Raw genomic sequence first — 27,411 nt, forward strand, 5'->3', positions numbered from 1 at the left:
CACTCGGAGGTGCCTGGGGTTGCCTTTGGGGACCATTTTGTGAAATTCCACTCTGAGGCAGGTAATGGGTCCACAGAGCTACCTGCCCTCACACTTCTGAAGTGGTGGCTAACAAGATGGTGAATTTCTAGGTAGCAGTTTAAATTAAAGGTAAGTCCAGAAGACTAAGAGAAAAAGAGCTAGGGTAACATTTTAAAGGTATATGTTGTCTTACGCAGCACAAAACAAAACTTGAAGTTGTATCACGCAGGAAGGCCGAATGCGCAACCGTCGCAGACTACGACGGCTTTGGGAGAACACGGTGTGCAGGGTAAGTGTCGCAGTTTCAGCAGAGAATTCTCAGCCCCAAACATGATACATTTTTTAAAAGTTCTATTTTTTATTTATTAAATAGATTTAATTATATTCCTTCTGAAATACAAAAGATAGAATAAATCATACCATAAAAGAAGGTGAGATACAATAATATGGTGGTGGCCAATTAATACACATAATCTATTTTTTTCTGGACAGAGAGCAAAGTACTCGAGAGTATTAAGAGATAATTCTAGAAGCAGCACTACCTGGGAGACTACTGGGCATTTAAATACTGATTTCCAAAGTGACAGATGGCAAGTTGGAGCAAGCATTTGTGGTCACATGCACGTAAGTCCCAACAGTTACTGAGGGTGAGAAACTGTCACGACTATTACAACTTAAAAAAAATTCATCCTTTCTAGTTGCTCACCTGAAATGACCTTGAACAAAATCTCTTCAGACATACCCTGCTTCACTTTATAACCTAGGCAGGCGATGCTGTTAGGACTGAGCAGGGCAGGGCGCCGTGTTTCCTACATGCAGAACACGGACTTTTTCTATTTGGTTCCATCAACTCCCAGGCACCTCAGGCCCGTGGAGGCGAGAGTTCCTCACTGACGACAAGCCTGCCATTTCTAACTCATCACCGACAACCCTCAAGGGGTCCCGTGGAGGCATCGAGGCTGCTGTCTGTGTCCGAGGCCAGCGTCTGCTCGGTGGACATGGATGAAATGTCGTTGATAGAGGACGACTGAGAAGGCGTGGCGGTGCTGCTTACGGCTGCATCTGTGCTAAGAAAAGCAAACGTAATGAAACCTGAGGCGTGACCCCGCGGCAGAGCTAGGCAGCGTGGCCTTGGCGTGCCCCGTGTGGTCCCAGCAGTTAGCGTAAACGGGTCGGCGGACTGCGCATTTTGAGCTTTTCCTGGAATCTGTCTTCAGGCCTAGAACCCCACATATCCCTGTCTTTCCCTGCAACGTTCTCCTTTTCTTCCCAGTGGCTAAGCATCACATACGTAATTCATGTATAATCATGTTAACTACTTAAAAATACCTGCTGGTTTAAAAAGGATATTAAAGAAAATTGCTGAATTTATCCTAAAATTATCAATATCTCAAAAGGCTTAAGCCCAAATAGGATTCAAATGTCATCAGACATTTCGATTATAATTTCAAATACTTAATCCAAGGAAAACAGCATCAACTTTTGAAGAATTCTTCCGCAATAACACCACCTAAGAGAAGGGCTGCACACAAACAAAAAAGGAAAATGTGTGGCCGCTTGTTCATTTTTGTTTGAGAAATCTCCAAAACCAACATTTCAAGGCAAATGAAATCACCGTTTCCTATTCTCCACACTGGTCTGGTCTGGGCACAAGGAAAACACCCGGGCTGCCAGATGTCCGAGTCTACAGTCGGCAACGGGGGCTCAGTTTGCAGGGCTGCCGGGCCGGGCCCCCTCGGGCTGAACCGGTAACGCGCCAGGGTGAGGAGCACGCAGCGCATGCGTCCCGGGCGGAGCTGGGGGCGGTGAGGGAGCAGCTCTGTCCGAGGAGCCCCAGTTACCAAGCAGATAGCACCCTGCACAGGCGTGAGCACCGCACGCTGACCCCAGGTCCCTGGGGTTGCACAGTCACCTCACTGCCAGTCAGCTGCTCGCACTAGGAAGGTCAAGGACAAGTGGGATGATGGTATGAACCATTTTCTCAAAAGAAAAACAATCCCATTGTACCGAAGTTCGCATTAGTTTTCTAGTTTAACTGGGTGGGGCCAGTACAAAGTGGGTCATGCCCATTGAAAAGGCTTTAAATTCAGTTTCCTCATCTATAAATGGGGCAGACAGTAGCTGCTGCAAGGACGAACAAGACTGTTTGTAACGAGGTTCGTCCACTGCCTGGCAGCTCAGAAGAATGTCAGCCACCACCCCCAGGACAAACCCAAAGTGGGGAGACTAAGTCGCAGAAGGAATTCTCAATCCCAGGGCCCCTCAAGCTGCCTTCACACACCGCCGCCCTCGGCAGGCGCTGACAGGCCGGAAAACGCGCTGGCGCTCGGAAAGCACAGACTAACCTGAAGGCTGGTCTTTGACAACACCGTTCTTGCTTCTTTCTTCCCAGTCCATCACTTCCTTGTAAATCAGCTCTGCAAACACAAGTGCAAGTGAAAGGCTGCGTGGGCCTGCGGGAGCCGCGGAGCCCGCCTCCAGGCCCACGGGGCGCTCCCGGGCCTGTGCCGCGCCACTTGGCACCGGGATGCACAGGCTGTCCATGCAGGTGGGCTGCCTGGACCAAACTGCATGTTTCAATCGATTACATCTTTTCAACCCAACGATATTAAGGCTGCCAAAAATCTAGGTGGTTCTAATCCACGCAGGGATCTTACATGGCGGGGGTGGGGGGGGCGCGGGCGCAGGGGGAGACAGGGGGAGAGAGAGAACTAGCAAAGTGACTCTCACAGGACACCTCAGAGTGCTGGACATTGTCACCCCCACTTGCACGTTTCTCTCTGCTGTTCCTGTGGGTTGTTCTCCAAACGTGACCAGCATCCACAAGGGCTAGAAGCCCCTTCAGACTGACCAGAAGTTAATCCAAATACCTAACTAAATTTTTTCTTGGTTTCAACCTCTGTTTTCCTCAGTTTTCACTTATAAAAAAAACAGCTACCTGTTGAGTAAGCTATTAGGGGTCCTTGAAAGTTCCGTATTCATGAACTGAAAGGCGCCAGGCTCTGCATGCAGCGCGGCCGTGCGGGCCCTGCCGAGAGGGGGCCGGGTCGAGAGGGGGCCGCGGGTCACGGGCCCTCTGGCCCCAGGCTGGGCTACCACCGCTTTTGACTGTAATCACGGCGCTCAGTCACCGCTCACTCTCATCTTCAATGAAGAATCGTTCATTCACTCTCTTTATTGCTGGTTTAGTTTGCTGTGGGTTGCTTGGTTAATCTTATACTGGTAATAAAAACTATTTGCATATCTGTGATCCACAGTTTTGCTGAAATTCTATTTTAAAACACACATCCAACTCCATGACTTACACATGCAGAGCTCGCCTGGCCCCAGCAAAGGCCACCCCTGCCTGCGCTGGGCCGTGCGAACTTGGGTTATTCCGCATTTTGCAGCATGTTGTCAAGGTAGGTGTGAAATCACTACCGAGTTTGGTTTACAAACCAGGATTTGATCATGTAAAGTCACGGGGAAAAGCCCGTATTTTTCTCTTTTGAAGTCAATAATAAACAGTTCCTCTTTAATTCTGTTACGTTCAAGCTCTGGTTCTCTCAGGAAGCGGGAAGACTGAGGATGAAGGCCTGAAAAGCGAAAAGCTGCCCCTTCATGGGACTTCAGGAAATGTCCTAAGTAAGGATCGAAATAACCTCGCCCTTACCTTTCCACTCTTCAATTGCATGCTCTCTTTCTTCCAATTGGGCATCGTAAATTTGAGGTGGTGGCTAAAAATTAAATTACAAGTAAAGTCATCAGTTCACATAATAATGAGGCATGAAGAAAAGGCAGGATCTCTTGGAGGCCTTCGCATATATTTCTAATATGGATGGATTGTATTTTGCTGTGTATAATGAGCATTATTTTGCCCAAATTTTTGAGGGAGAAACAAGGATGCACACTATACATGGGTAGTACTAATTCCATGTATAATGTGAATTACACATGGGAATTACTGTATTTTGCTGTGTATAATGCATAGTCACATTTTTGGCCCAAGCTTTTGGGAAAAAAAATCTTTTGTCTTAATTTTTTAATTCAATTTTTTATTTATTTATATTTAGAAGCAAAACTGATGCTCATATTTCAGGATATTATTCTGCATATGGATATCGTTATTGCTTTCTTGAGTTACACTTTGAACACATAAGCATAAATAAAAGAATTAAAAACACATATATGTGGAATTAGCACTACCCATGTATAATGCTTATCCTTATTTTTCCTCTCACAAATTTGGGCAAAGAAGTGTGCATTATACACAGCAAAATAGGGTAATTTCCTTCAAACATTGCTAATGAAAGATTTCTTCTTAAGTGTGATATATCACACTTAAGTTTTAGAATCAAAATACAGTATTTGGGCCACGTATAATGCACTCCTGTGTATAATGCACACTCATGTGCTTGGCCCAAACTTTCAAGAAAAAAAAATCCTTCAATTTTTTAATTCAATATTTTATTTATTTATATTTAGAAACAAAACCAATTATCGTATTCCAGGGTATTATTTTGCATATGGATATCGTTACTGCTTTCTAGTGTTACACTTTTAAGGGATAAGCATAAATAATTAAAAACATTTACATAGATGGAGAATTCGGACTACCCATGTATTATGCACATCCTTATTTTTCCCTCAAAAATGTGGGCAAAAAGTGCACATTATACACGCCAAAATATGGTAATTAAGGAAAAAATAACCAAAAAAATGGAGTTATCATGATCCTCTTTATAATCACACGACCTCGAGACACTCTAAAGAGAGCTGCCCCAGCGCTGCCATAGAAAGAGCCCTCACAGCTGCCTGCTGCAGACCCGCCTGTTCTGCTGGGGGGATGCACGGCGGGGCGCAGGCAGACGCTCGGTTCTCCCGTCAGAACGCCCAGCCCAGCACTGACTCCTCCAAGCACTGCCCCAAAACGTGCCTAAAAATCCCATGTTTCTGTATCGGATTCTTTTCATATAAAACACTGTTTAAAATGGTGATTAAATCCAGAGGCCAAGACATCCAGGTGCGTGCTACGTGACTTACTCACAGCGACAGACCGCCCACATTGGAGCGTGGCGGGGGGTGCACAGGGGCAGAGCGCAGCTGCCCCCGCAGGTGCCCCGAGAGGGACAAACACACCGGGATTTTCAGCAGGTTTCTTAGCCTGACTGAGGTCTAAACAAGACAACGTGACCAAGGCCCAGGGCCAGGCGCACACTGGAGGGCATAGGAATGGTGACGTGATAACCACGTGCCAGCCCTGCGCCCAAGCCGACGACCGTCTGCCACAGACACGGCACAGGCTCGGGCACTCCCGCTCCCGAGGCACCCTGAGCCAGGGCCCCTGCAACAAGTGTCCCAAAGGGGTTGCGGGCCCTGTCCTGTGGCCCCTTTGTGATCCTCTTAAAGACGACCCGCTGTCCTCACGTGGCCCTCCAGACTACGTCAGGCTCCCCCGCAGCTGCCCGCTTACCGCTTCTGCCTCGGCGGGGTCGTACCACACGGTGATGTACGGGTGGCGCAGGGCCTCGTCCACGGAGATCCGCTTGTCAGGGTCTATCACGAGCATTTTTGATAACAGGTCTCTGGCTTGACTTGCTAGAGGGAAAGAGTGCAAACAAATATTAGATTAGTAACTAGTGCTGTTTGTCTGAAAACTGCACAATGAAAAACTAAAGGTGACAGCACACATATAACAAAGATGTAGTAACTGATAATTTTTTGATTGGTTCAAGATCAACAGAGCGTTTTTCAAGAATAAGTGAAGCACCCCCTTTCACTAGAAACTGGGCTTTCAAATGTGGTTTCAGCTGCTGGTCATGGGCCTTTGAGAAGGGCAGGCCCCGGGCGGCACGGCCCCAGCCAGGGCGGCATTGCCACCCACTGGGGCAGGGCGCAGAGGCGAGCCCTCTGCTCTGGTGCGGAATAGACCTTACAAGCCACTCGATAGCCTCACGCTCACACAGAACAGAACACTTCACAGATGCCTCTGCTCTGCCTAACTGTACACCATGTTGTCAACATTCACTTAAAAAAAAAAAATCTAGAGATTAGTTCAATAATTACAAAAACACAGTAAGTTCAATAACTTAAATACAAGCCTCACCTAGGTTATGGCAATTAAATCTGACGTGTACAGGCAAAGGAGAGATGGATCTTTTCTCATTGAGGGGCAATTAACCTTGATGTGGAGAGAAACCTATTCTCCCTTAAGGCACATTCTGGTGATGGACACAGGAGAAATGGCGAAGGAGCTTTTGTATTGGAACTACTATTGCACTGTTTCTGACTTTTCAACTGGGCTAGATCATTGGTCAAGCATTCTGTAAACCTGAAAACTTGCAAAATTCCCATTGCTGTAGTTAGCGCATGAGCCTTCTGACTGGCAGGAGTAATTTTATTTTGGCCAAAGCCTCTAGTTAAGCCATTTTACCAAGGACGCAACTTGTAGGTCGTGAGGCTTTCCCCGCCCACGGCTTCATGCTGGCCTGCCAACGGCTTCTGTTGCAACTGTTTTGTCTCCCAGTGTTCACAGAGTTTAGAATGCAAACACAGAAAATGAAAGCTTCACCCAGATTATGAAAGGCAGTACAAGAAAAGAGGATATCTTACTTTTAATTTTGTCTCGTTCCGATTCTGATGGGAATATCCAATCTGGGAAGAGTTCTTCAAATTTGATTCCTGGATACTTTGGTCTGTTTTCTACATAATTCCTCACCGTTGGCTGAAGTTTCTTCATAAAATCTGCAGACGGTGTTCCTAACTGTTCAATGACTTTATTCCACTGATCAATATCTGAGGAGTCTCTTGAGGAAAATACAACTGAAGTGTCTTATATTCCCATTACATGAAGTAGCATCATTCAAAGACAAATAAATTATATTTATACCTGCCAACAAGTAAGTAGGCCACCGTACTGGGTCATTTTGAAATAATATTCAAATAAGGTTTGAGTGTCCAAGTTTAGATCATTAAAGAAACAAACTCTTATACTCTGCATCTTTATTAAAATAACACAATGTGGTCTACGTGCCGTCCTATTCTAGGTCAAACTAAAGTTATCTCGTAACTGAAGAATACCAATGACAGAAATGCTCATACATTGAATTAGACTGCAGTGACACAGGCACATTGAAGTCAGTTTTCATACTGAAGCCAGGTCAGATCCAAAGCCCCTGGAGCGGGGAGGCCTGTGGGACCCCTCGGCGCCCAGCTAGGGACGCAGAGCCCCCCGAGGCAGGGCCCACACCCGCCGCTTAGCTGCGGTTCCCATGTGCAGGGGGGAAAAAAGAGTTGTCTACACCTCTATCTCTGAACCCGCCTCCTGCTCTCTCTTGAATACTCTCTTGTCAGGCCTTCCCCCATCACTCCCTGAAAACTGGCCCATGGAGGCTGCCTGCGCTGCCCCTCACTCCTCGCCTCTGTGACAGCATCGCCCGGCCCCCCCGCCCGCGCCCCTCCCCGACCCGGCCTCTCAGGCCCCTCATGGGAGGGGCCTCTGCCCCCTTCTTGATCCTCTTCTCTCTGCCTCCCCCCGGGGGCCCCCTTCTTCACCCTCCCTTGCAGCCTTCCACACAGTGTCCTGGCTCCACTCAGCACCACGGATGGACCGCCCCTTAATGCCATCCTGTGCCTCCTTCCTGAGCTCAGCTTCTGATATCCCCAGGGTCTGCAGACGGCTCGGACCCACAAGCCTCTCCTGAAGGCTTCAAAACATTTGCAGTGTCCCAGCTCTCTGCGCCCCGCCCCTGCCGTCCTGGTGGCCTCCCTGCTTCAGCCTGTGGCCTTCGCCAGTCTAACCCTCAGCTCAGCAGCTGGGCCACCCTTTCCCGCTGAAAGTCGGATGGGTGCCTAGGAACAGGTGGGTGCTCAATAGCTACTGGGTCTGTGGTCAGCAGTTAGAGCAGGACAGGGACGGTGGGCCAGGTGCTGGAGGTCACCGGGCGGAAAGCCCCGGGTGCCGGGCAACGGGCAACACCGGGAAAACAAGGGCCTGGCCCCCAGGATGACCTCTTCCCCCCTGGCACGTCACCAGTCACGCAGCTTAGACCCCTTGGAATGGGAACGAACAAGGAGCTGGGGAACAGCCCTTCAGCATGGAGCCCCCAGGACAGGGAGGTCCTGACCCGCATCAAATACGTCCAGGCCTCAGTTGTGCCTCAGCCCCAGGCCCAGAAAAGCAGGAAGACCAGACAAGTGACACCCTGGCTGCCCCGGCACCAACCAGTCTGCAGACCACGACCCCGAAAGGACACACCTGCAAAGCCAAGGACTGCTGTACCGACACCCTCCCCTGGGCTCCACCCTTCAGAGCCCTTCGGAGGAGGACCCAGCAGGCTCTCCTTGGGGCACCTGGCGTCTTTCCCCTCCCCGCCTCTTCCTCTCAGTGCCTTACCTTTACCTTTCTCTGGCCTGAGCCCCAAGGACCCTTCTTTTGCCTCTGTAACTTGTTTCTTGAGCCCTTTTCTTCTACCGCTCACTTTCTCTACCTCTGTGACTTTCTAAATAAGCTTTCTCTTATAGTTGAGTCTCGCCTCTGAATTCTTTCCTGGCCAGAACGCAAACACAGAGGCTGCTGAACCACGGTCCAGACTGACCCCACCGGTCTGACCTGGGGGGCTATCCTCGCTGCCAACAAATCTGTGATAAAGGGTCATGTCTACAGGGTACAGCGGGGTAGGCAGCAGGAGGGGAGTCCCAGTGGCCTGGCTGGTGTCCTGGTGTGTGAGCGCCTCTGTGCTCGCATTATCCTAAAGAGGAACCGGGGCTCAGAGAGGCCTTGGCTTTGCAAGGATGCAGACAGCACGGACGAGTCACAGCTCGACCCATGGTGGTCTGGCTAAAGCCTCCTCTCTCTCATAGGCCACGTCAGGACAGGGTTCCTTTCTGCTCCAGGTCACAGATCTAAAATAATCTACAAGAACTGCAATCTGGGTTCCAGAATCTTCTTCTATCCTAATAATTCTTAATCTGCTTGAAAAATTGGCAAAATTATCTTTGGAAAATTATGATAATCTCCATTTGTGTTCTGAGAATGGCATTAGGTGACCTTATATATAATTATTAATTACTGACATTGCAAGATATTAATATGTAAAGCAGGAATTTTAAATTACTAATGTACTAAAAAGTACCCATACTTTTCATTTTTATACTTTCTGAAGAAAACATTTCTTAATTAATACAAAAAGGGAAGGCACAAAATGAGTAAGAATTGAGACAAACAATGTTAAACAGATACTTCCAAATTATTTATCTTTAGAATAGGTCAACTTTTCCCTTTTTAATTGACTTTATTTGCAAAATAAAGGCCTCCTTACAGTTTTGAAACAAGGGAATCTAGGGTAGGCTATGGGAAACCGCTAGAATACTTATTAGAACAAAATAAAATGCTGCATTTAACTTCACATAAAATCTGTGATGTGGAAAATGTAAAGGAAGGTAAATAAAATTACAGGAACAAAATCTTTTCATTCCAAATTTGTGTTGTGAAGAATTTAAAATACAAGAAAACCACCCTCAAAAAATTATAAAAAGAAACTAAAATTACTTTAACAAAATATAACCATTGACTACACACCTTGATTTCCTTTAAAAATAGCTATCAATCGGCAATGAACTCAGACACTTAAAGCTTTCATAACAAAAAACAAAATCAAAGACTAATGAAAATATTAAGTGGTTAGAACACAAATAAAAAAGGACATTATGTAAAGAACAATGTTAGAGTAAAAAATATTAAAGATGGCAGAATATGAGGAATATGAGGAAAGAAAGATATATTATCTACTCTACGCTATGTCATTAATATGATTTCCTGACCACAGGATAAGTTAATCTTTCGTATTTCAAATTTATTTTAACCTCACAGTGTCTCACAAAATAACCTGCTAAAAGGATCTTTTAAAAATTTCTACAAAATGTCAGCAGAGTAACAAACAAGAAAATTTACCATATATTGCTCCTTACAAACTTTCACTTCAATCTTTTTCATTCAGGTTGCACGCCGTGTGCTTTAGTTCATTGGGGAAGATATTCTAATGTACACGGATAGTTAACAAAATGGTGTATTAATTAAATAACGCAAGAATACTGGCCTATTAGATTTAGATAGCAACTTGCCTAGTTAAATTAATTGAATGAACTAAATAAACAGTATTTTCATTTATATCAGAATACATTAATCAAACAGTAAATAAGTTTCTAATAAGCTATTTATGATAACATTAAGAGCCAATTATAATTGGTTTAACTTAACTCCAAAGCTCGATAAAATCATTAGAGGTAGTCAAGTGAAAAAGGAAACGTCAAAGTGAACGGTCTGGTTTGTAATACTAACTGAACAAGCACAATGGAGCCCCCGTGAACCCAGCCTGCACTTGGGACAGTCTCCTCTGAGCGCGGGCTGCCCGAGGGTTTAAGGGAAGCGCGGCGGGGAGGTCCCAGGAAGGATACGGTCAGTGCCTTGGAATATCACACAACCTTTCACCAGCTCGCCCATGATGCAACCCACTGACCAGATGTCAACTGAAAATAAAATGAAATGATAAAATTATAAAGTGCCATGAACAAAACAAAGGTGAGGAAAAGGAACTCTAACAGCGCACTGAACACAGAAACGTGGAAGAACAAATGGCGAAGGGTGGACCCCACACAGTGTGAACGCCGTCAGCCTTCACCGGGGCGGCCAGCGGGCAGCAACCTGGGGTTTCAGTGCCGGAGACGCCAAAACTTTACAGCTTAAAAAACAAACGAAACCCCCGAAGCAAGCAGTGCCTGTCCACCCGAGGCTGCGTCCGGCCACACCCCCTCTGCCCAACCCCGTGGCCAAGGCAGGGTCTCCCTGGGAAGGATACAGTCTCTTCCTGGGAACAGGACTTTATGGAGGACCATTTCTGCCATGATGCACCCGACAGACCAGATGTCCACTACCAAACACCAGGTGATTAAAGCCAGCAGGAGACCCACACCTCTTTCCTCAGACCCCCTCCCGCACGCGAACCCACTGGTTACCGGGAGCTCTTGTAAAACGCCCGCGCCTCCTGAATGGCCCTTTTCTAGGCAGTCTGTAAGCGGGCCTCAAGGAGGCAGCTGGCTTTCCTGGGCTCCAGGTGGGCGCTGCCGGGACTCCCCTTTTTCTGTGGGGCCGGCTGGCGCCCAGGCCTCGCAGGGCAGGCAGAGGCTGTGCAGGGCGCCTGCTGCGGGGCGGGGGCGGGGCGTGGGGGGAGGTAACCAGGAATCCGATCTCCTCCCCTTCCCCAGGGAACGGCAGGAGCCCACAGGGTGCTGCCTCTCAGAGCAGGAGCACAGGCCGCAGGGCAGGGCTCGTCGAAAAGACCAGCATCCCGCCATCTTTCTTTTTGACAAATTGTGAAAAGTTTGAAAGACCTCTGATATTGCTAAAATAAGTTTTGATGTTAAAAAACACCAATTTTATGCAAAAAGAACATGTATTATTCTGTTTATATCAAGTGCAAAGATAAGCAAAACCAATCCATGGTGCTAGAAAGTAGGGCGAAGGCTGCCCTTGGGCGGGACCCCGGGCTCCGGGCGGCGCCGGCCTGTGGCTGCGCTCCGGCGGGTGCCCACGGAGGCCTGCAACCTTTCCTGTAGGTACGTCACACTCTGCTAAACGTCCAAAAACATTAAATTCAAAAGTGAATGACTGTAACTCATGGAGATACAGAAGTAATGATTTCTTACATGTGGATTATGATAACCTGTGTGTGACACAGTCCCCATGTTACACTGCCCGGAGTTCACAGGAAGGAGACACACCCGGGAGGGCCGCGGCACTGTCGGGAGGCGTCTCGCCTCTCCCGGGCCCCTGCGCACTCACCGTTCTCCTTGTAGCCCATGCCCAGGATGACCTCGGGCGCCCGGTAGTACCGCGTCACCACATAGGGGGTCATCATGAAGTTGGTGCACGCCGTCCGGGCCAGGCCGAAGTCCAGGATCTTAAGGGTGCAGTCTGACTTTACTACGATGTTGCTAGGTTTCAAATCCTGGGACAGAAACGGTTTAGATGAATAAAATGAATCAGCATGCTAAATAAACAGCCTCACACGGGCAAGGCCTGGTGAGGCCTGTGACCACTGAAGGACTGGACAGCACTGGCAGGAGGAGGAGGGCGGGAAGCAAACCGTGGCATTTTGGACAACGTGGGAAATCCTACTCTCAAACTGAAATGCATACAAATAACCCTGAAGAGGTCAGATGGTAGCTCTCACCCCCACGTGGGAGCCTTAACGATCCTTCCCCGCTTAAAGCCTTGCGAGGGGCGCTGGCTAGGCGGAGGGCCGTGGGACCGGCACCCGGCATAAGCCACGGGGTTGCCGGGGGGTAGGGGCACGCCGCCAGGCGCACCCCGACCCACCCCACGCCCAGGCCCCGGCTGGCAGGCATGGCGTCCCTGGCGTGGCGCTGCCTCCTGAGCAGCAGGAGAGGGCAGGGACAGATGGGGATCTCTTCCAGGTTCAAGGCTGTGTCAGCCCATCCCGTGGAAAACGCAGTTTAACAGCGGGTTCAGCGACAAGTGCCGGAACTCCGTTCAAGGGAAGCCCTCGGCACAGGCGGCACAGACGGACGAGCTGGGAAGGGGTGGCTGGTGGATGGCTGCTGGTCCGACAGCTGCAGCCGCCACCAAGCAAGTCCCCGGGACCGCCTCCCAGCCGGCTGCTGGGGTGATCCAGGGCCTCCTCGTGGCAGTCGAAGATCACTCTGAATTGCTTGGCTAAATGCAGGACCACATCCCAGGGCGGGCTGCACACCCTCCCCGATAGGGACCCCATAGCAAAATACGGTGCCAAGAGAGCCTCCCTAGCTCTCTCATGTTGGGCACAGAAGACCTGCCGCACACGTGGCTGGAGCCCTTGAGGCCTGAGGCCAGGCCTCGGCAGGCACTGGTCCCTTGGGAGAAGAGAAGCGTCGCGTGGAACCTTGGCTTTGGCCACTTCTTGGGTTGTATGCTTTAGCTTTGCGCCCCCGACCCCCGCGGCTTCACTAGCTGGGACTGATCTGTAAAGCAGGTTGGAAACACCAGTGGGTCACATTCGAAAAAGACAAACTGCTGGCCATGGCGTGCGGAGGGGTTGGCACTCTGGGCACCTCCACCGCTGCGACTGCTCGGGGCCCTGGGTTCTTTGGAGTAGTGGGAAAACGACGATGTTTTATATAGGAAAATGCCTTGCCTCAATAGTTGCATATATTCAAGGAAATAGTTGTTTTCTTGTGTTCTTGAGGTTCATGAGTAAAGCCATCCCTTCCCCTAGATGCAATGTTTGGCCTCTTAGAATGCGCATGTTCTCTCAAGGCAGTTGTTTTGACAGCCTTCAGGAGCAGGCCCTGAACACCAGATGCTGGCATCTAAAATTGTCTAAAATCTAAGATACTATTCCATTCTAACCCAGTGCCAAATTGCTAGCAGCTGGCACCATGGGCTCTCAGATCTTTCTCTAGGGGTACTTGGGACACTCATATACCTATGTGCAAGCACCGTTTTACACAGAAGTTCTCACTTATTTGTGTGGAGGATTTGGTTCTTGTTTCCTGTGATGTGACTGGTCTGCTCAGCCGCGGCCCGCTGGCAGCCTCCCGAAAATCACCGGCAGCCTCTCTCCTCCTCTGTCATGGAAACCCTGTGTGAAGGCGGTTCCTCCATGGAGATACATCTAGCAACTGATTCTAAGCCATCATCCTTTATTGCTCTCGGCTCAGGAGATGTGACAGGTACGGATGTTCAATTTGTACCTATGATTTACATAGAAGAGGAAGAAAAAAACCCAAGTTTCTAGCAAGGAGCTGTAGGAGACTCAACATCCACCCTCGGGGGGACAAGTGAATGAACGCGGGACGTGCCTGTTGCTGGTCCCCAAGCCCTAGGCGCGCTTGCTGTTCCCAGCACAGCAGTGAATCTCTGGGTCACGGCTGGGGGTGCCTGGGCCTCCGATCAAGGCTCAAGGCGTGCCCCCTGACGAGCGCTGCTCCCTGCTCTTGGGGGGGCCATCACCACGTAACTCCTTTCCGGGTCCCTCGCTGACCCCAGAGTTGGGCAAGGTCTTTGTCTTTTTCTGGTCGTTCAGGTTGTTGACCTTGGAGCAGGGCTCTAGTTTTACAATCTGCTGTCAACGGTTTTTCCCCACTGGAGTTCTTTCTTTGGGCCACGTTTGGCAGCCAGTCTGTTTCTGCAGTTCGGAGCAGTCATTCCCTTCCTCCCGTTCCTTCTTACGTTCATCTTCCCAAAGTAGTCTGTCCCCATAAATAAATTTCTTTAGAAGGTAAACTGTGTCTGACAATTGTTTTTAAATGTTAGAACCCAAGAAATGTATTCAGTTTGCTGCAGACTTTTCGAATTCTCTGTGTATTCACTGGGTGCTTGACCAAACTTTGTACGTGAAAGAAGTGTGCGTGTTCAGATGTTTTACCATCTCATTCTTCTCGGTAAAGAAAAAAGCCTTCTGAGGGCTTCCGCACCACCCCTCCCCCACCTCCCTGCCTCCCCGCCTCCCTCCACGCCCGGTCGGTCGTCTTTCAGTTCCCAACACCATGGCTCTTCCCTGCTTCCAACAGGTGTACTAACACATTTTCCAGTAGCTACCTTAAAAAGAGTGAATAGAAACAGGTAAAACTTATTGTAACAATACATTTTATTTAATCCAATATATCCATAGTATGGAGGAAAGAATGCGGGTAGGAAATAAATAAAATGGAGTCACTTTAACCAAGCTGCTAAAATTGTTAACATTATGAAGTCTGAGGCCTAAGGAAAGACTCTATTCTTGTTCTGAGTAGCCTGAGAACTTAAACTTTTTGAACTTTCCAGACCCGCGTCACTGCCTGGACACACACCAGAGCCCCGGACAACCCTCTGATGAGCCCGAGGGACTCAGGTTTGCAGGCCACCTGTTGTCGCCCTGCCATCCCGGGCCCAGGCCACGGGGCGGGAGCAGGCCGCCTGGCCCCCGACGGACGGCCACCCTGGGCCAGTCCTAGGGCAGAGCGGTCCCAGGAATGCGCTTTTTACTACAGAAGCTCAACTTTTCTTTCTTCTGGGTTTTTGCCTAGTGTGTTCCCAGTATGCAAAACTAAGACCCTGGAATAAATCTATCATTTATTTCTCACCAAAGCCTCCAGGCTCTTTTTGAGTTTGCCTGACAGAATTATTTGTCATTTTAATTACAACAGTCTGGGAGCTCAGTAGCCTTGGGTGACAGGCGCTACCACACTGGACAGCACCGGGCTCGCAGCCCGCCCCCCGCAATCTCCCCCCAGCGCCGTCTTCCCTTGGTAGACAATTCCGTGACCCCCAACCCCAGGCCCGGCCCGACCCACACCCCTGGCCTGCGCACGTGCACAGCCCCCTCGCTGTTCCCCCACCCCACGTGCAGGCTCCGGGGGGCGGCCCTGCTGCGCTCCGCACTCAGGACGGCGCCGACAGGGTCACTCGGGAAATGCCTGCTGAGGGGCACAAGGCCGCACCCCACCACTCTCACTGCTTTCACACAACTTCTGTCGCTCTTCCCTCCAACTCGGAGGCCTTTCTTCAAGCTGATCTTCCACAGCCCAGCCCCTTCCTCAGGCCACAGGAATGTACTTTTGCCTGGGGACGCCAACCACAAACCCACCCTAGAAACTGTGACTTCTGACCAATCCATTCCTCCTCTATTCACAAGCGTTTCCCAATGCCTAGTGTCAAACGGCCAAGTCGGGCCTCACCGAAGCGCCTAGGGGGCTTGAAGTGGGAAGTTTCAGGCCCACTACCTGACTTAAAACTTTCCAGCTCAGGTGCCGCAAATGGGCGTCTGATGCTGTGAAGTGTTGCTGGGATAAGCAGAGGACCATTTAAAAATTACAACAGCTAAAGTTCTGTTCTATTACTATTAAATACTCTCCTTCTAAAATTTCTGATTCAGGAAAACAGAAATTATAAACAGTTTTTTGGAAACAGCGAAAATCCTCCCAAGTCCTGTGCAGACGCCCTGGCCCCTAAGGTCCCAGAGCCCTGCACGCGTCCAACGTGGGTCCCAGGGGAGCAGGCCACCCCGTTCCCCCCCCCCACCACCACCCCAGCCACTGGCCGCACGCGGCGCAGCCGGGCAAGGGTTGGTCACATCCACCTGGCAGCTGTCCCTGTGAGAAGACGCACACAGTAAGGCAGCTAACACAGAACAATGCAATTTGTTTCTAGTTTCCTTTTTCAAAAATCAAAGAATATGGCAAGAATATGGCAAGAACAGGCAATTCAGAATACAAATAACTAAAAGATAAAATAATGCTCAACTTCACAGAAAATTTCTTTCAAAACCTCAGACAATGAGGAGCAGCACAGCAATGCCCTGTACTGGTGGCAGGGACCCAAGCAGACCCTTCAGCCTGGGCTGAGGCCTTTTTAGGAGGCTGATTTTTTAAACAATTAAAATGTCTACACACAGAGCAGCCCTTGCCACCCAACCTGGCCTTGAACTACAGCAGAGCCGCACGAACTAGGGTGACGGGGCCCTGCTGCGGCCAGCTGCAGAGCCTGAGTGAACTGGGAAGCAGGCCCCCTGTTTCCAAGGCATCCACCTGTGCGAACACTGCCGTGTTGGTCTGATCCTGTGGGTGACTACGCTTTACCGCCATCTGCTGGGAAATGGCGATAAAATGCAAACAAGGAGGCCGGTCAGAAGGGCTTAAAGCGGGCAGGGCCCAGGAGGGCTGCCCACTGATGGTGGCCAGCCCCACTCCCATCAGCTGCACACATGGCCAGAGGCGGCTTTCCAGGACGAACTGGACTTGCAGTTTTAAGGGAGCAGAGTAAAGACAGCTCTGCCTCTTTAACTCTTAAAAACCGTCCAAAACAAGAAAACCAGGAACACATGTGAAAATACAAATGACATCTGAATTTGGGGGCCTGATCCACAGAGTGTAGGGACAGCTAATACAGCGTGGCATCCCCCAGCGGCCACCGGGGAGTATGAGTGGCCCACAGGGAGACAGTCCAGACCAACACCCAGGGACACCCAGGCCCAGGAAGCAAGCGGCGGGCACTGGGGATGGCAGGGCGATGCAGGAAGGGACACTGAGGGAGGGTTCCGGAAGGCAGAGATAGACCTCCAAGAAGAGAGGGGCTCCTTCCTTACTCTCACTGGCTCATCACCTAGAAGAGCTAAAACCAACTGTCCAGAAGGGACTCAGACTCCAGACCAACAGATCCTCTGGTGTAAGACCCGGGAGGGGCGTGGGTGAGGGGCGCAGCCTGTGAAAAGCACTGACTGGTCACCACGATGAAAACCACATTGTGGGTTCTGATCCAAACCCAGCTACAGAATCTCCTGGGAGGCGGGGGGACTGGACAGGTGAGGGTCATGGAGGGTGAAAGAAAACTAAATCAGCAACTTAGCCTCCAAATTTAAAAAAAAGTCAACAGAGATCTAATCATATTGTTCCAAGATATGGAGATGAACACCAAAACAACAGCTAAAAGAAGTGAAAGAGCTTGTTTCCGGCAAGAGAGAAAAATGAGGGAGGAGTTGGGATTCTGCTTATTTTTTTAAATAAATATTTGTAGAACTATTTGATCCTTGATTAAAATAAAAAACAAATCAACCAGCTCATTAAAAAATTGCAGGACAATTATATACAAGATGATACCGTTTTTGAAATATAAGTTGAAAAAGACATAAGCATAAACAGATACACTGGTATCAGCTTACGTAGGGAGTCTGTATCCACCTGAAGTGAGGATGGAAACACCTCCTCCCTGCCCACTCCCCCACCCTCCGGCACTGGCTGCCTCCAGGTGGCAGTGGAGTGCTTAGGGATTCTTAATTTTTCAAATTATATAAAGTAAAAAGTGGTGGGACTATGCTGTTTTATTTTTAAATAACTAAAATTTTACGCAGAGTATAAAGTCATCTTCTGAGTAAAATTGAAAGTGTGTGCCAGGAATGAAACTATGTGCGGTACTGACTGAAAGTGTGCACCTATGTGCGCGGTACTCACTGAAAGTGCACCTGTGTGCACAGCACTGACTGAAAGTGCATCTGTGCGCGCGGCACTGACTGAAAGTGTGCGCCTATGTGCGCGGTACTCACTGGAAGGGCATCTGTGCGCGCGGCACTGACTGAAAGTGTGCGCCTATGTGCGCGGTACTCACTGGAAGGGCATCTGTGCGCACGGCACTGACTGAAAGTGTGCGCCTATGTGCGCGGTACTCACTGAAAGCGCATCTGTGCGCGCGGCACTGACTGAAAGTGTGCGCCTATGTGGGCGGTACTCACTGAAAGCGCATCTGTGCGCGCGGCACTGACTGAAAGTGTGCGCCTATGTGCGCGGTACTCACTGAAAGCGCATCTGTGCGCGCGGCACTGACTGAAAGTGTGCGCCTATGTGCATGGTACTGCACCGAGACAAAGGATGGGGAGGGTACACAGACTAAAGGTTAACTGTACTGCCTCACCTCTCAGGACCTGGAGCAGGGTGAGGTGGGCACACATGGCCTTTCCCTTCTGTTTTATCTGCTTTTCCAACATGAGCATGTGGCACCTTCACAGGCAGGGAGCCTGGCAGGCTCTGGACGGTGTGAACAGGATGGAGAGCTGGCCCACGGAATCATCTGCTCAGGTCTTCTCAGGTTTCTGAACTCCGTCTTTGGACCACAGCTGACTTCCGGTCAGCAGCTGTGGGCCCAGGCTACAGGGTCTGCACAACCCCTAACACTGGCCCCTGTCACCTCTTACCAGGTCCTGGGCACTGGATGGTGGTATTTTCCCAGAAATCTCCGGGCTTAAGAGGGAAGAAACAAACAACGCAAACCCTTTCCCCTTACAAAGTTAATACAACTTAACATAGTAATCTGGGCACTTATTCCAAAGCATGAATTTAATATAAAATATATTTAAGAGATATTCAGAATGCCTAAATTGTATAAACATCCATGAAAATTTTAGGAGAGAAATACATGGTACGTTGGGAAATCTTCATTTTTAATTTTTAAAAAAGTATTATTTTGAAAGATTCAACGGAACTTGTGTTGTTTTAACTGAACACTTGGTGGCAGCAGAGGGTGTATTTTACTTAATAGCTCTCTGGTCAGGCGCCAAGTGCTCACCAGCCAGCCTACCAGCCAGGGAAAGGCCCGGGGAGAACCAGGGAAGCCTCGAGCGTGCTGGCCTCACGCTGCGGACCTGAGGCTCAGGGCAGGGGCAAATGCTGCGCCCTCTCTGAGTGGGTGGGTTCTGTCACCATGGAGACCTCCATTCAGCAGCTGTGATGGGACCAACCTTTCCTGGCACCTAAAGGATCTACTACACCATTGAAAATCTCTATTCTTCTCTGTATGAATAGGCTTCATTGTTCTTGTCTCACTATCTTCCTCCGCATACAGATTTAGTTCCAAGAAATGACAATTTCTTGATGTTGAAACATAGTATCTAAAGAGGCTGTGAACAAAATTAGTACGGTAATAATTTAGAGAATGCTATAAATGCTTCCAATAAAATTACATTATTTCCACCTCTAATCTCACTCAACACTTTGTTTCAGAACTTCTATCATGATGCTCTGCTTATAAAGCAGTCCAAGTCAAAAAATAAAAACTCATACAACCAGCTTAGAGAATTCCATTGTATCTCCCTGGCTTTTAACTGTTACTTCCTGACAGTACAGGCAACTGTCATCAAACCCCGGTGTTAGTCCAGAGGCCCAGCCGGGTGGATGCTGGAGTGGCAGAGTTACAACAGAAGAAACAGAATCTGGGCCATAATTTATGCAAGATTTTTCAAACACCTTTATCATTTACTACTTGGCCTCTACATTTCCCCCCACTCCAAATCCAATCCCTTGATTCATTAAGCATGGGATTTCAAATATAGCAAAAAGAGTAACAATAGGTGAATATGGGTAAATGGTACTTAGGAGGTCTCTGTCCCATGTTTCTGCAGTATCAAGCCGAGCGCCTGGCGCTGGCCTGCCTCTAACGCGGCCCACACGAGCCCAGGCCAGCCAGGCAGACACAGATCTCTTCTGATCTCAGAAATGTTTGGAAACTCAACTCAATCCCATAGTTTATGTGGTTTTTCAACACCGATAAATTTTTAAAAAAATATTAAGTTCTTTTGTATCTGGAAGATTCTGACAACAAAATGATTGTGATTTTAAAAATAAAATGAATATGGCATCACTACTTACTCGATGAATGATACCAGCTGAATGAAGGTGTTTAATACCACAGAGCATCTGGTACAGAAGGTAGGACATTCTCTCATGGTCCAGCTCCATATGAATAACCTGACATAAGTTAGCGTCCATTAATTCCATAACCAAATACCTGAGGGAAAAAAGACCAGTCATGTACACATAAAAATCATCCAAAATTCCTTTATGGCTATTAAGCCAGAATTTTTATGAAAAAGTAATATCTTACTCCCTAGTCAATGCACTGGCTAAAGTAAAATACCCTTTGTCTAAACACTTTATAAAGTGTCTTGAAAAGAAGCAAATGTACAATGGAACTTTGTAAATGTTTTTTTTTTTAAACACACAACTAACAATGCAATGTCTTTCAAGTTAAAAACAAAAACAATTTTTACATCATAGTAAATTGAATCTCAAACATCCAAATTCTCCTACATCTGAAATTTTTGTGCTATGGAATCATTCTTACCAGTATAGAAACCTGCTGTTATTTCTCTTATCTTAAGAAAGCTTGATTCCCAGGGATGTAAAAGGAATAGTCAATAATATTGTAACAAATGTGGTGCCATGTCGGCATTGGACTTATCAGGGGATCGCTTCCTTACATTATACAGTGTCTAATCACTGTGCTGCACACCTGAAGATACTGCATATACACCTGAATGATACTGCATGTTGCTGGTAATTGGGAAATAAATTAATTTAAAAAAAACAAACTTGACCTCAGTCCCCCCAGCAGCTATTCTGCCCCCCTTTATTATTCCATCTGTAAGCAAGACTCCCCAAAGAGGTGTCTACACTCACCATTTCCACTTCTCCCCTTTGCCTTGGTCCCGCGTTGATCAGGCTTTTGCCCCCTCCCCCTGCTGAGACCGCCCTCAAGGCCCCCCAGTGACTTCCGTGTTGCTAAGTCCTGGCCGACAGGGCCCTGCTCCTCTCGGGGCGGCCAGTGCTCGTGCTCGGCGCTCAGCCTCCGGCCCGGCACAGCCTTGGCGATCTCCCCGGTCTCTGGTCTCAACGCTTTAAGTACCACCCACGGACCACCAGCTACACATTCATACCTTCACCCCAGACCTCTCTCCAGGCTCCTTTATCTAAGCGCTCACTTCTAGCTCCACGTGGGAGACCGGCAGACGTCTCAGTCACGTCCAAAGCTGGCCCCCGAGCGCGCCGCCTGCGCTCTCCCTGCAGCACCCTCTGTCCCGATGGAGCGCCTTCTCAGCAGCAGGAGGGCGCCCAAACCCCAGGCGCCACCTGCGGCTCTCTCACCACATGCCCTCTCCCAGGGCAAACGCTGCAGTTCCACCCTCTGGCACTTTCGGCATCCAGTCTCATCCCTGGACCACATTAGCACCCCTCTGGTCTAAACGAGGCCACCGTGACCCCTCGCCTGAACTGCTGCAATCACTGCCCAATTGGTCGTCTGTATCCCCACACCTTATGGTGGTTTCCCAACCCAGAAACCGAAGTCTTTAAAAATGAAAGTCAGGTAAGCGCCTCCCTCTGCTGCATGTCTTACTCACTTGCCTGAGGACAGAAGGAGCCGCTTCTACCGGCCTGGAGGACGGACAGTGCTGGCCCCATCCCTTCTCACCCTCCGTCCTGGCCCCGCGCACGGGCCCCCTGCTGTTCTCACGGCACACCAGGCGCGTTCCCACTCCTGCTCCTTCGCAGGGCCTGTTCTCCGGACTCGTCCATCTTCCCAAATCTCTGCGGGACCCACCTCCTTGCCCCCTCCAAGGCTTTCTCCAAGTGTCGCCCATCCAGTGAGGTCTTACCCCAGCCCCAACCCTCTGACTTCAGACTCCCACCTGAGCCCTAACGCCAGCACTCCAGGTGGCCCACCCAGCTGCACCTCCCCCGCAGCACAGCCACACCCATGCATGACACCTTTCCGTCCTTCTTAAGGTCGATTCTCTCTCTTCCCTGGCCTTCCTGCACCCGTTAGAAAGGAGGCTGACCACCGGCAACTCTTAACTAACAAAAAGGATGTTTTTCTTGCTTTGGCTACTAAAGTATGCCAAGTCTAAGCGAATGCGCGCACAGGGCTGGCCATCAAGTATTTGTTGGATGAACGAATACACCAATAAATTTAGACTAAATTCATATTTCATTTCATTGTTAGTAAGATAATTCTATTTCAGATTCTGGAAACACAATGTGTAATGACAACCATTTTAAATAATAATTGTAAACACCTGAATTCTACAATCCTGGCTTTTGAGGAACTGGAACAAAGTGTTTAATATTCAGTAAAGCAAATTAGTGGAAGTAATGGTTACTGTCTGCTCTGAAGAGCCGCGTCTGTTGAGGAGGTGACAAGTACCCAGGTGCAGGCGGCTGAGGCTCACTGTCCATTTCCCTAACGGTTCCCTTCCACAGAGAAAGGAGCCAAGACAGCATTAAAAATGTACTGTTACCCAAAGCAAAAAAGAAGAAAACAGCAGTTACTTTCATAAGTAAAGAAAAAGCAGCTACTTTCTTTTCTAAGTATTCAGTCTTTGATGCATAGTACATTACTGAATAAAAATGATACTTACACATCTTGAAATTCTTCTAGAGTTTTTTGTGGTGTAAACACATTTAATAAACTAATTATCTGGAAAGAGAAAATCAGTTAAACCTCAGAATGTCAGATGACTCTAAAAATTAAGTTTAACATATCAAAATTAAAAATAAAAACAATTACAGCAGAGCTCAGTATTTATTTTTATTGTTTTTACCAAAAACATTCTATTACACCATATTTTAAAAAAGTTAATGATTAGGATTCTCACCTAGGAAATAAGATGTACTTTTAATCAAATCATTTTTGTGCGTCCCTACTAATTTATTATTAAATAATTCTAACATATATTGTGTCTCTAACTCTGAACATACAAAAGTAGGAATTATGGGCATAAAAACACTAAATAAAGCAACATACTCCGAAAATGTAAATACTGTGTGCAAATTTCTAAAACGTTTTGAAATATGAAGGCCGAGCTTATGTCTTTGGGATAATGACAATGAAATGCCCCAGAGCATTTGATATTTACTTACAGAGGGTTCTAGAAGGGGCTTTGGTCCTGGCAGCGCGGAGCTGCCTGGGCATCAAACGTGCATCCTCAATCATTTTAAGCGACCGAGGGAAAGGGAAATTACTCAGTATGTGGAACTGGGGTGGTTGGCTAACCAAGGAAAAAATAGAGCTGGATCTACACTTCCATCTTTATTTACACCAAGATAAGCTTGGAATGCAACAAAGACTTAATCCTAAAGCATGAAAGCATAAAATGTGGATAAACATTTATATAATCCTTGTATAGAAAAGCCTTTTGTAAGTATGACAGGAAACCTAGGAAATCTGATTCCATTAAACCAAAACTAAAATCAACCCGACAGAAATAAAACCAGTTGGGCAAAAGCAACCTAAACAAGGTCAAATGGAAAAGAAAAAGTGAGGGTTAACAGCTGACACATACAAAGGTGTTCCATAAATGCGTGAGGAAGAGGTCAACAGCCCAAAGGAAAAACGGAGAAAGGCCATGGAAGACAAATTCTCAAGAAGTAAAAATAAATGGAAAGAAATTTAACTTCACAAATAAAAACATTTCTTTTGTCACCTGCCAGAAGACCAACAGTATGTGAGGCTGGAAATTTTGAAACAGAGACATTCTCAGATACTCTTAGTGAAAGCGTACAGCTGACAGCCTTCCTCGGAGCCAATCTGTCAGCGTGTAACAAAATCAGGGGTGCGCGCACTCTGGGACCCCCCGCTTTTGGTCCAGAAATCCAGCTGGTGACTGTGTCAAGATGCATGTGAAAGGCTGCTCCCCACAGCACTGCTCAGAGAAGGGAGAGACTGGAGGCAGCCGGCATCTCCAGTAACAGGAGACTGGTTAAGGAAGTTCTTGGGCACCGGTACTGGGCAGCCATTTAAAGAATGGTGTCTGTCTGCGTTCATTAATGTACAGGAGACCCAGCGGCATTCCATGAGGGGCGAAGCAGGGTGCATGGCCACACCACTGAGCTGTTCACGTGCGCGTGGGAGGTCACGTGCGCTCGAGGACGCTCACCAGAGCGTCAATGATGGGGATCAGAGGGGTGGGAGTCCAGTGTTTTGCTTTCTTGTTTACAATGTTAGAACTTTTAAAAATAATAACCGTATTTTTGTGATCTGAAAACATTTTTTAAAATAAGTAAAATAAAGCATGCTTCAAAGAAATTAAAATCAGACTGAAAGCACAGACTCAAAAGAATGACACCACCTGGTTGGGTATTCCGCAGGGACCCTTTAAAGACCCACTAAAACACTGGTTGTGATCGTAATCCCCCACAACAAACAGAGATCACATGGGGGGTCTCCAGAGGCCCTTCGGGACTTATCACCGCGACTGTGCTGCAGTGCAGTTAGGAAAGCAAGCCCAGAGGCCAGTGAAGAGCACAGACCGCGCCCGAGCACCCGCTTTGTAAAGACACCTCTTCTCCTTACAGCGGACAGTGCTTTGACTTCTGCGGGGACGGCGGGTACAGCCATCTTGAATATAACACCGCCTACTGCCATTTATTTAAAACTGAAATGTATTATAAGGTAAAAAGCTACTTACAGAACAATGTCTTTCTAAAAAACATTTAGCTGTTTCTTAATTTGCTCAGTCAGTACTGATGACATTTAATAGGAACAGAGCCCGTGGAAACCAGGCGGCTACAGGGTCGCCTGCCGCTCCCACCCGCCGCGGGGCCTGAATTCCCGCAGACTGCAGTGCCTCTTGCGCACCGCAATTTCCCCAATGTTGGAAAGAATTTATCAATAAAATATAACCATTTAAATAGTTACTTTTTAAAAGATTTTATTTATTTATTTTCAGAGTGAGGGAAAGAGAGGGAGAGAAATATTGATGTGCAAGAGAAACATCAATCAGCCGCCTCCTGGACGCCCCCAACTGGGGACCTGACCCGAAACCCAGGCATCTGCCCTGACTAGCACTTGAACTGCAGATCTTTCAGTTTGCAGGCCAGTGTTCAATCCGCTAAGCCACACCAGCCAGGACTAAATAGTTATTTTTATCACCAGGTTACCCTAGGTCTGGACTCAATGTGACCTACAAGATTATCACACCACTAACAACACTCAAGCACACTGAGGAAGCACAGGCATAACTTACATTTTTATGATTGACACATTTTAGGAGCACAAGTTCCCGATAAGCTCTCTTTGCATGCGTCTGATTTTGAAAAGGCCGGCTTAGTTTCTTGACCGCAACATTTATCCCAAGAACTGTATCAAAAGCAGCACTGTAATTAGGAAATATAAGAAGCAATCCATTAGAATGATTTTGCAAATACAGCAATGCAAAATGTACAAAGTATAATTTTTTTACATGAATAACAAGCAAGGAAAAATCTTCCTGCTTGTCTCCACCCAAGGGACTCCCCACAGGGAGGGCCAGGTGAGCTGGCTCAGGGCGCACGCAGACTGACGCGCCACGTGGACAGGACACGGCAGCTGCCGTTAGGACCGGGCTCGGCCATCCTGGGCATGCTGGCTTCTCACTATATTAGTTGCGATTATTACATTCAGAATCAAGTCACTTAATACAGAGCATGGAACATCGATCAAGAAATGAAACCTTCAGCTTAAATATGCTAGTAAGTTGTAACAAAGCCTCTAGTTATCACAGGATAAACTATATTTCAGAGTATCACAGTGGAGGAAATGGTTGAGCTCATGGAAGAACACAATGCACGTTTTGATTGACTGTGTTTTTCCCAGAAAGAATCTAAGAGGAACAGAAGCCAAAATCTCAGCTCGTGCTAAATCGCCAAGATACAAAATCCCTAACATAATCAATTGCTATATATAAAATTCTATGAGAAACCGCCTCATGCTGGTGTAGAAAGAACAGTATCTTCTAGGACCTGTGTTTCCAAGCATCTCCAGTTCCTACTCGAAATTTATCGTTGATTTTCCTCCAGAAAATAGACAGAAAAAAAAACTGAGTCGTCTGATTGCACATTTTGTACTAATTTTAAATGAGTACTAATAGCACCATTCATGTGATTATCGTTTGGCTCCCCATCAGGGGCTAAAAGCTGTTGAAGACCCCCCTGAAAACCCAAGCAACATTTCAAGTACTGCTCCTGTTGCTTTATCCTATTCAGTTTATAACATGGCCTATGTTCAGGCAATTCTATACATAATGTGTTTTGGCCAAAAAACCCTAATTCAACCTGCTTTTAAATTGAAGGCTGTAACATTTGGTTAAGAATGGCTACAAACTTCATGTCACTCTGGAATTATTTTTCCACTAGTTCAGTTCACATGCGTACATATTCACACATATATAAATTCTCATGATCATATATAAATGCACCTTTCGCCTAAATTATAAAATGTTAAAGAAAAAAACCTATTTGTGAAACAAATCATTAATTAGTGTACTTGTACGCATGTGTATTTGTACCTATATTTCCCAGTCTCAGGAATGTGAAAAAAGATACATATTTTTTGGTCTCTACAGTTTTTGTCCAAAACGAGCCCCACAGACCAATTCTGGGTAGCTGAGCAGACACATACTGCCCCACCCCGGCTCCCACGCCAGCAGCGACCACCTGCCTGGTTTTACTCCTTGCAGTCATTTCTAAATTCCAAAGAACATACTTTTATCACTATTTTCTCATTTATCAACTTTAGAAATTATCTACTCATTCCCCATTATAAAAATGGAGAATTTAGTCACTTACTGGAAACCTCAACTTCTCCCAGTTCTTTGCTCTTGTGTTATTTTTAACGTTCCCTTGGTTACCCAAGTAACTTTGAATAACATGCCCAAACTTCTGTTCCATCAACTTCCAAAGGACCCACTTGACTCCGCAGTGCGTCAAATGGGACTTAAATTCCGTGTCCTTTTTCCTCCAGCTCCCTACTCTCCTTGCTCCAAACTTCTGTCTTACACGGCCAGCCCTGGTAACACCGATGTGATCTCTGTCACTGAGTCCTCCCAGTTTCTTACTCAGGCTGTGACTGAGAGTAGAAAGTCAGCAGCAGGGGGCGCGTGTGTCTATGCAGATCTGAGCAGTGCTGGCTGCAGAGCTGGGATTTTACTTCATTTCCTAAAGACCACACGACTCTTACTGCTGTTCATGAGAGGAGGTTGTTTCCAGCACCAAGGGCAAGTGCAGTCTGTTTTCTTACATTCCATCAATTGTTCAAACACCATATCCTTTAAATTTGTTTTATATTTAGACCATGAT

The 27,411-nt window shown here is 47.6% G+C and overlaps 1 protein-coding gene across 5 annotated transcripts in view; it reads right to left on the reverse strand.

The window, feature by feature from the left end:
• Window positions 1–359: 359 nt before the first annotated feature.
• The window catches only part of MAPK9 (mitogen-activated protein kinase 9), a 51,985-nt gene continuing 24,933 nt past the window's right edge, over window positions 360–27,411 (reverse strand). For 3 of the 5 annotated variants that reach the window (XM_054566286.1, XM_054566283.1, XM_054566285.1), the window contains 10 exons: window positions 25,323–25,452; window positions 22,716–22,774; window positions 20,170–20,308; window positions 11,840–12,005; window positions 10,456–10,527; window positions 6,613–6,795; window positions 5,474–5,598; window positions 3,674–3,737; window positions 2,367–2,438; window positions 360–1,083 (listed from right to left, as the gene is read on the reverse strand). In XM_054566286.1, the coding sequence (XP_054422261.1) occupies window positions 941–1,083; window positions 2,367–2,438; window positions 3,674–3,737; window positions 5,474–5,598; window positions 6,613–6,795; window positions 10,456–10,527; window positions 11,840–12,005; window positions 20,170–20,308; window positions 22,716–22,774; window positions 25,323–25,452 (1,153 nt within the window). In that variant the 3' untranslated portion in view covers window positions 360–940. Of the gene's footprint in view, window positions 1,089–2,366; window positions 2,439–3,673; window positions 3,738–5,473; window positions 5,599–6,612; window positions 6,796–10,455; window positions 10,528–10,856; window positions 10,929–11,839; window positions 12,006–20,169; window positions 20,309–22,715; window positions 22,775–25,322; window positions 25,453–27,411 lie in introns of all 5 variants that reach the window. The other 2 variants (XM_054566284.1, XM_054566287.1) reach the window with 2 other exon arrangements.

This window comes from Pteronotus mesoamericanus, unplaced genomic scaffold (genome assembly GCF_021234165.1).
Source record: "Pteronotus mesoamericanus isolate MK-2021 breed Mesoamerican mustached bat unplaced genomic scaffold, CSHL_Meso_final contig_171, whole genome shotgun sequence".
Lineage (NCBI taxonomy): Eukaryota > Metazoa > Chordata > Mammalia > Chiroptera > Mormoopidae > Pteronotus > Pteronotus mesoamericanus.